The sequence below is a fragment of the Poecilia formosa genome, unplaced genomic scaffold (genome assembly GCF_000485575.1).
Source record: "Poecilia formosa unplaced genomic scaffold, Poecilia_formosa-5.1.2 Scaffold32, whole genome shotgun sequence".
NCBI classification, from domain to species: Eukaryota; Metazoa; Chordata; class Actinopteri; order Cyprinodontiformes; family Poeciliidae; genus Poecilia; species Poecilia formosa.
In genome coordinates this window covers 3,302,064-3,311,557 of record NW_006799971.1, presented here as the reverse complement: position 1 = coordinate 3,311,557, position 9,494 = coordinate 3,302,064, and the positions used below count along the sequence as shown (strand labels likewise).

At 37.5% G+C, this 9,494-nt stretch overlaps 1 protein-coding gene across 2 annotated transcripts in view; it reads left to right on the top strand.

Moving 5' to 3' along the window:
- LOC103136478 (voltage-dependent T-type calcium channel subunit alpha-1I-like) overlaps window positions 1-9,494 on the top strand; it is a 183,380-nt gene that overhangs the window by 158,902 nt on the left and 14,984 nt on the right. For both annotated transcript variants that reach the window (XM_016670321.1, XM_016670322.1), the window contains 4 exons: window positions 364-515; window positions 2,265-2,374; window positions 4,092-4,225; window positions 7,578-7,648. In XM_016670321.1, coding sequence (XP_016525807.1) covers window positions 364-515; window positions 2,265-2,374; window positions 4,092-4,225; window positions 7,578-7,648 — 467 coding nt within the window. The remainder of the gene's footprint in view (window positions 1-363; window positions 516-2,264; window positions 2,375-4,091; window positions 4,226-7,577; window positions 7,649-9,494) is intronic.

The following is a 9,494-nucleotide window of genomic DNA, read 5'->3' as shown; positions in this document are numbered from 1 at the left end:
AGTGATAATATAGTGTTACGATAATAAATAATAATATATAATAACGTGATAAGATACTATCTATTTGACTTTATCGTTTTAATTGTTGGTGTAAATTTAAAACATTTAAATTGTTTTAAATGTGCAATACAAACAAATTTGACATTAACATTTTCTATTTGCCTTGCTTTAAAAAAAAACAGTTTCTCCTTTTTTATTTTCATGTGTATTTACTAGCCAACCTCCTTCACATTGTATAGTTGGTGTTTTTGTTTTTTTTTATTTTATTTAAAATTGTCTCAAAACCAAGTCCTTTTTATTTTGATCTTTCCATTTATTTATGTTTTAATCCTTAATCTGACGTTTTGCCATCTTGTCGTGCAGAAGCCCAGAAACTGCCTTACTATTCTTCCTACGGCCGTACTCGGCTGGCCATCCATGCTCTGTGCACCAGCCACTACCTGGACCTCGTGATCACCTTCATCATCTGCATTAACGTCATCACCATGTCCCTGGAGCACTATAGCCAACCACAGGTGAACACACGTCTTGGTTCAGAGGGATTTTGTGGATTCTTTAGGGCGTCAGGACATCTGGTGATGATTGGCTGTTGGATCTCTTGCAAACGCCTGCTGCAGATTTCTGCCTGCTGTTTGTTTTTGATTATTTTTAGTTATCTCAATAGAGTTTTCTGCTCTTCCATACCAAACGACTGTGATGTAAGTGCACTATGCATAAATCCATAAGAGATTTTCACTGTACAGTAATTAGAACATTTTCAAGCTGCAATACCAATATTGCAGTTTTGAGTATCGGTCCATACCGATACTGACAGAATACCATACCAGCAGGAATAATACAGATTTTGATTATTTATGGGGAATGTTAGAAGACATCTGATCAGGTGATATTACTCAGAAAACAATAGTCAATAACAGTAGGTATGAGAACAACCGACCCATGTATTATTATCCAGTGGGTTTGCATGCAGGTTACAACTCCTGCTGGACAAAAATCCTGGAGAGGACTAAATCCTGGAGAGGACTAAATCCTGGAGAGGACTGCTTCTGCTGGCGTTCTTATATCACAGATTTTAGACAGATTTTATAATCCGATACTCTTTTTTTTTTTGGCTAATATCCAACCGATATCCAATATCAATATCGGATCAGGGCGATACTTATAGTAATCTTGAACAAATACACCAAAATTTCATAGTCCTACATAGAATCATGAAATTAATTTTACTTAAAACAAAAAAAATCATATTTCTTCCGAAATGTTGAAACATATTGATTATTACAGTAGTACTAGCAGTAGACCTGGAGTATTCATGGAGGTTAGAGCACAAAACTCCCTGAAATCTGAAAATACTTATAACTATATTAATAGCTTGAACTAAAAAATTTACATATGCATAGATTTTAATATTCATTAATAAACACGGACAGTGGAGACCGTCCGCGTTTATTACCACAGTAGCTAACATCCAAGATTACCTTCATATCTGTCCTTAGGTGTACAGCCAATCAGCACCAAGGAAAGCAAAAGGTGCTACTGGATTGGCTGCTTTGTAAATCCCAGCCAATAGCGTGCCAAGCAGCAATGCACATTTGTATTTTTAGCTTCTGGAGCTGCATTTTACTTTCAAATCCACTAAAACAATCAACTAATATGCAAATAGGTTCCATAGGAAAATCATCAATTATGCGAGTTCACATATGCTGAACTACAAAGAGGCAGAGGTCCTCTGTATGGCTTTTCTTTTAGTTTACATGATGACTTGCAAGGAGTTTATTATAAAGCTTCATGTGACTGAAGTTGTTTGTAGGATATGATAGAAATTACCGAAGCTTCCTTAGCTTCTGCTTCTCTCCATCTACATGCAAATAAGATTTAATCATCATGTGTTTTCAATACCTCATTAATTGCAGAGCAGTAGCTAAAACAAAACAAAAAACAAATGCTGCGTATTTCCTCTCCAGAGTCGCATATAATTTACTTGTCTGTCTCAATTAAACTCGCCTCTATTAAGAGAGATTTTGTTGGCGAGATCATTTGCTCATTCTGTCAAAACACACTCACTGAGCAACACTCCTCATAACCAGTTGAGATTATGTTTTCCTGAGTTCTCGAGTTAAAACGATAAATAAATGAGCAGCAGAATCAAATGAAACGAACAAAGAAAAAAAAGTCCAGACAGAAGACATATTAAAGTTTGCATTCCTGATGCCGTTTCTGTTTCACGCTTTTATTTTTTTCTCTTTGAACTTTTCTGCTGTCAGTCGCTTGAGACCGCCCTGAAGTATTGCAACTACTTCTTCACCTCCACCTTTGTCATCGAGGCGTCTCTCAAGCTAGTGGCATTCGGCTTCCGCCGCTTCTTCAAGGACAGGTAGACCTCCGGCTTTCTAACAGATGCCTGCTTCCTCATTTCGACTTTATCGTACATTAATGTGCTTTTTTTAATGGCGTTCTGCTTCTATATATGTTAATACTGGACAATGACAGTGCAACCTAGTTTTTTTTTGTTTGTTTGTTTGTTTTGTTTTGTTTTTGTTTTTTACCACTGGCAGATTTAACTGTAAAGTAATTTTCAAATTTTACTAGCATGTTGAATGTTTTCACAGTTCTCAGCCAGTAGCCAAAAATTATACTTAAGTAAGAGTAGCACTACTTCAACATGTTTCTACTCAAGTAAAAGTAAAAAGTATCCACCCAAGAAATTACTTAAGTAAGAGTAAAAAAGTATTTGGTAAAAAAAAGTCTACTGAAGTACTGAGTAATATTTAAAAATTATGTCATCAGATGAACCAAAATATAAAGTTAAGTGGAAATTTTGGTATTTTAAGAACCAAAATGACAATAATCTTTGTACGTAACAGAAAAATAACAAAATCAGCTAAAAGAATATTTTTCCAAATCAGTTTCTTTCGATAAAAACTCATGAAACTTTAACAAAAACTGCAGGTGTGTGTCTGAGTCTGGTGAAGTTTTGGTTAAAACATGTTTGTTGTTCATTCAGTGGGTAGAGAATCCAGAAATTTTACTCAAGTAAGAGTAGAGATACTTCAAAATAACATTACTCAAAGTATAGCGTAGTAAAAACACTCCTAAAAGTACATTTTTTCAAAAATGTTACTCAAGTAAATGTAACTAGTTAGTACCCAACTCTGTGGATGAATTCCTGAAAGCATCATTGATGTGATCATAGACTGCTGGGCAGCTTCTTAATCATTAAGAAGCTAAGACTTAATGTGTTGATTTTTGTGTCTTTTTGTCTCGTTATGAAAAGCCTGAACCCAAAGTTTCATTTCTCGTCTGTCCACTTCCAGCAGCAGAAAAGCCCCAAAGTTACGACGCTGCCAGCCTTCACAGTTGGAATAATATTCTTGGGCTTGTGCAAGCTTCTCCGTTTCTCCTCCAAATGTACAAAAGGTCATTAGGAAATATTTCCCAGATCTGAGATCTTTGTCCCCAAGAGGATTTGTCAGTTGTAATCTGGCTCCATATCCTTACATGATGGACCAAATGCTATTTTATATTTTATATTTTTTAGGTAGCAAATATTACGGATTCAGTTTATCGGTAACATTTTTTCTTTAAATACTGCTCCCATCTGCACACTGGTTTGTTTGCAAATATCACTCAGAAATTGGCAACTTTTATGCACAGTTGAAACCACTGAATAAAAAAATCTTGTGCCAAAGTTTGACCCAACTCATACAATTTAAAACATACTGACCCTATGTATATAAGCTTTTGAATTTGAGGAAAATTAAACACACACGCACACACACATTTCAATTAGCTATTAGCATCTTCACTCCATTATTGTTATTAATATTAATGACAGCGCCAGCCTTTCAAGTTATGGCCAAATGGTAGTAATTCATCTGCCGGGTTAGAAAGTCAAGCAAATTGCGCACAGAGTTCATACAAAGCATTAATATTCATTGCAAAATTAGTATAATTTAGGCATTTTGTATGTGAATTCTTAAATTTCAGCACTACACACTAATTAGGCAAATCTCTGCTCCTTTTTTTGTCTGATTAATGTCTAATTTAACATCTCGGATATTAGAGATTTTGTTGTGTGTGTGTGTGTGCAGGTGGAATCAGCTGGACTTGGCTATCGTTCTGCTGTCGGTGATGGGCATCACTCTGGAGGAGATCGAGATCAACGCCTCCCTTCCCATCAACCCCACCATCATCAGGATCATGAGAGTGCTCCGGATAGCGCGAGGTAATTCCCCGAACAGTCGATGCAACAACAACAAAACAAAGCGCAGAGACAACAAACGCTTCATACCTCAAGCAGCTGCATCACTTGTTTTGCTGTCTCTGTTGCTGCTAAATAAAGCTGATTGATTAGTGGTTTTAAATGTCTCCCGTTTGGCACTTTGCTTCCTCATATTTAGAGGAAATTAAAGCAGACCCCCGTCGGGGCTTACAGTGTATTTTAACTTCACACTGAAGAGGATGAAGTCTAATTACATCAATCTTGTATAATCCTCACCCGTTTATGTTCACCCTTTGCCCTCCGCTGGGTTGCTGAGGGACTGCTGAGAGGACCCGCGGGTAATATGCTAATTGCTTTGCAACAGCTAGCTGTAATTTGGAAGCAAGAGGGGCATTTGACCGTGCCAGGACTACAAGTGACTTTCAGCCTTTTTTTTTTTTTTTTAATGCTCTTGTTATACTTGCCACATTGTCTGAACTCTGGAAAAACCTTCCTTGACTTCTGAAAACGACACAGAAAATATTTAAAGTTGATGTTATCTTCTGTATTATGACTAAACTGTTATTATTATGTCATGTGCCACCTTTTTGTGTTTCTGTCTGTTTATAGAATGTTACACATTTTGTTGAAGGGAATGTAAATGTGATTGACTAATACAGTTTGAAAATGCACTCTGCAATTTTAAAAATCTATGAGAACTATTAGAAATTGATACCTAGGTGCCTTTTGAACTTTATGGACGTATTCATGCCAGCCCGGTGATTTCTGCTTTAATCTAATTCTAGTTTGTTTGCTTGGAAAGTCTAGTTTGTTAGCACAATCAAACTTCAATGCAGACAAGAAAATTGAACTCTCGTCGGTTAAGATGAACTCCTGTGCATTTCGAATCCATATGTGACCAGAGATCGCTCCAAAAGCAGGAAGCGGACCATAGCACAAGGTATTCTGGGTAAATACAATCAAAACAAATGTGCTAGAATAGTACTAGTGGGAGAAATGTCTTTTGACAACAGTAAAATCCTTCAACCGCTGAAATGTGATGCCACTCCACTTTTGTCTACATTTTGTGAAGGAGACAGATGCGCTCATGTCCTCTTCAGAGGTTTCCATGATGTTTTCTTCAGTGATTCTTGATGCAGCGCCACCACAGGCCAGGAGGGGAACAGGTTGCTCATAGGGCTCAGTTCGTTGGATGCATTGCGATGTGAAAGCAAACCACAGCAGCTGAAAATGCAACAAAATATGTTTGGTCCCCAATCGAATTGAGTCTACCGGGTATGAAAACACCCTGTAACAATAAACGTATTACGCTAACAAAAACCCTATTCTGCAAAATATTTTTTCTTTCTGTGCATTGTTATTAATTCTGGCATTATTGTTCCATGTAGTTTTTGCTATGGTGATTCAGCTATTTTTTTCTATCTCTGGACTCATCAAACATCACAATCATCTCAAACAGTTTTGTCTTATGTAAGCAGAGCACAGCTGACTAAAGCTCCCATATTTCCGGCCGTCGAGCACACAGCCAAACAAACACACAGCCTTGACATTATAGCTCTGCCAAGCCCAACCGCCCCTGCCAGGGACCCAAGACTAATATTGAAGTCATCATTTACAGACCTAATATTGAAATCCTCTGCAGCAAGCCGTTCACACAGACTCCACCAATCTGAGAGCAAACACAAAGCTTCAGATTTGGAATCCCTTCTCTGGGACAGAGCCAGGGATGTTTGGATTTTAGGATCTGAGCTGATTACATTAAGGTCTTACATGGACTGGCAGCGGCATTTTTGATCCGATCGCCACAATACGAGCCAAGAAAGGAGAGGAGCAACCAGATATTTTATGTAAACATAAATGTGATGATACCTTTGCAGTTTCTCCTCTGGCTGAGATGTAAATGTTTTAATTTGCCACATCCTTTAGACTAAAGTTGAATCTCTCCTTCTGGGCTTTTAACTGAAGATTACTATGGGGCAATAATAAAATAAAATGTGTATTACTGCACACCAATAACAATTAAACTGCCTTTAATTGTTATTTATTGTTATTTAATGGCATATCAACCTTTATCTTGCAATTATTAAGCACAACTAGTTTTTTTAAATGACTGAATTCTGCCATAAATGTTTTTTCAGTACCCAACTACTGTACTCATATTGCATCTGATCAGAATGAGCTTTTGTTAAATACCTTTTATAGGAGAAGTGTAAAGAAAATGGTGTTTCTGCTGTAATAACATAAAACGTGTAATTTATCCAAATATTTTGATACACCAAACTATTTTAGTGTCACAAAGTGACGGTGCTGAGTGTTAATATTTATCCAACGATCAGTTTGTGTTGAGTCTCCAGACATTTACCACACACACGTTGCCCCATAGAACGTTTTTTTTAAGTGTGTTAGGGTCTGTTTGCATTTTGGAAAATGTCTTTGAATGTCGACAGGTCTGCCATTGACCTGGATTTCTCCAAAATAATTTCTGCCGGGCCAATTCACACTAACAGCCGCTTCGTTCGGCTCACCACTTCTCTCTTCGCAGTGGAGGACGGTTGTTTACAACGCAGGCTATATCCGCTAAGCTTCCGAGCGTCAAACTAGCATAACATCGACACGTCCAAACTTTAGCGACTGGGTCAAATTTAACAGAGTCCACGCCGCCAGGAAGCAATCGTTTCTCAACGTTGGAGGGTCCAACTATATTATGCTATATATTATGCTATATAGCGGCTATTTAATGGATATAAAGTGCTACCGTGTATATCTATTATTTTTGTTTTTTAGTTCCAACGAGTAGCATGAACTTTTTTGTAAAAGTAAAGTATTTTAGAATACTGCACTTCATGACTACAGTCTTTGTAAAAAGATATTCAGTGCATTTAAAAAAAATCTGTCTTTATGTTCGCATTACAATCATAAAACAATTTCCATTTCTATAAAAACTTTAGCAATAGAATATATTTGTAAACACGCATCCATATTCCTGCTATCTGTGGAGCAGTACGCATCTCCAGTGAGGCTCGTGTGGATTTCTCTCCGGCAGCGTCCGTGTTCCTTCAGAAATTGGACGCCTGGGAACAGTGCAGGGTCTCCTGCGTGAAACACATTCCCCCTCTATTGATCATTTCTCTCGCTCTCTCTCGTGTTGTCTGTCTGTCTCTAATGTATCTTGATTACTCATCTCTATTTGAGGCAGGACTTTTTTTTCTAGTTTTCTGTTTCACCATTTTTTTCTTCTTTCGATACCTGAACTGCATTGCCTTTCGACCTTCTTCGTGGTGTTTGGAAAATCTACTAAAATTGGATGGTTTGTCCTGTGGCCAAACTTCTCTTATCGTCTGCCATCTCTTCCCAGTGCTGAAATTACTGAAAATGGCAACCGGCATGAGGGCCCTGTTGGACACAGTGGTCCAGGCTCTTCCTCAGGTAAGTCTCATCACACACATGCACACACACACACACACACCTCTTGCAGTATCTTCCCTTAGCTTATTGTGAGGACACCTAGGAGCTAATTAACATTTGCTAAATGATAAACGACCAGAAACTGTGACTGGTCCCAGAGAATTACTGACTTTCAGGAAGTCAGGTTATGGCAAAGTTCTTCTCCCTAATGCCATGAAAATCTGTCTCAGGCCTTTTTATCTGAATTTTTGGGAAATAAAGGAACTCGAGTCACACAAAGTTAAGGGTTTTTATTCCCACAGCTATTAATAAGACAAGAGCAGCTGAAGATTTTGTGCTCCTTCAGTACACAAAGACTCGGCACTCAAGCATTTCCTTCAGTTTCATGTGCTGTTAAGTATGAAAGTCTGTGGACAATGGCTGGATTTTAGTCCTGTTGGCTTCACTGAGACGTGTAAGGTTAGAACTTTATTGAACATTGGTTTCCAGTGCTGACTTTCAGCTCCAACAAAGGGGTGTTCACATAAAATATGAAGAAAGGTGGAAGAATCACAGAACCACAGCTGGCGAGAGCATAAACATACCTGCTTAAAGGGGCGGTGTTATGCTAAATTGACCTTTACATCATTGTCGTTGTCTTGAAAATCCAGAGCAGCTCTCCCAGCTCCTTTAGACTAGCCAGCAGCAATTAGCAAACACTGTGCATCTACTGAACTCATTATACGAGCTACTATTCTGAGCAACACTGGCAAAAACGTTGCTAAAGGGTTAAAGGGTTAACAGAGTAGCCATGTTGTGAAGGTGGAGCGTTGGAAAGAGCAGGACTTTCTTAAAGAGACAGAGGCCTAATTTCAGTGCGTTAAATTACAAAGTCAAATTTCTTTGAAGTCATATCTGATTTGAATACAACATTTGTATAGTTCCTTGTTTGTGCTATAAAGTGAATCTGTGTGGCTGAAAACACATAACGCTCCCCCTTTAAGTAGGTTATTTAAAAAAAAATCTTAAACCTTTTTCAACAGATCTTCCTTTTTTATTTATTTGAATCATTTAATCTTTTTCATTTGCATTAATCCTTCACACCATCTGTGTTCTCTGCTGTCTCCAGGGCGTTTCTCTGTGTATCGGGAAAACCTTCATTCCGTTTCCAAATCATCCTCAATTTATGAAGCGCTCTTAGCACAACAGATTAAGTAATAACAGAGTGAGGATCTCAGTCTTAATTTACATCTAATGGTGAGAAAGCACCCAGGTTTCAGCTGTATGTGTTTATCAAGTATCTTCAAATTTAACAGTGTGCATAGAGTCATACTTGAAAAGGTGGATGGTGTGTGTGAGGACCTTCCTCCTGAATGGAGACTCAGACGTCTAACTCCTGGTTTCTCCCTGATTATAAGTCAGTGTTTTTGGGGAATGGATCTGAATATTTGGCTGATTGAAGAAAAAACAAATATATATGATGTATATTTTAGAAATTCCAAGTTCTTCCCAAATTTTTCAACGACCTAGAAATGTTTGTATAAATTATGTAAGTATCTCTCAAAAGATAATCAATGTAAACTCGGCAGGTTTGGAACCCCTAAACGTTCATAACGCAACATGAAACATGTTGGTACAGAGTTTATTTTAAACCTATATTTTCTATTATCTGCACATAACAGATGTTGCAATTTTATATCAGATTGGTAATTGTCAATATGTGACACTAAGCTATTCCACTTTACAATCAAACAAAAATACAGATATAAAGAGTTTTGATTATTAGTAGAAAATAAGTGACTCATAGTTATTCCCTGCCTTTCAAACTGGCACCACTGTTTATATATATATGTATGTATGTATGTATGTATGTATGTATGTATGTATG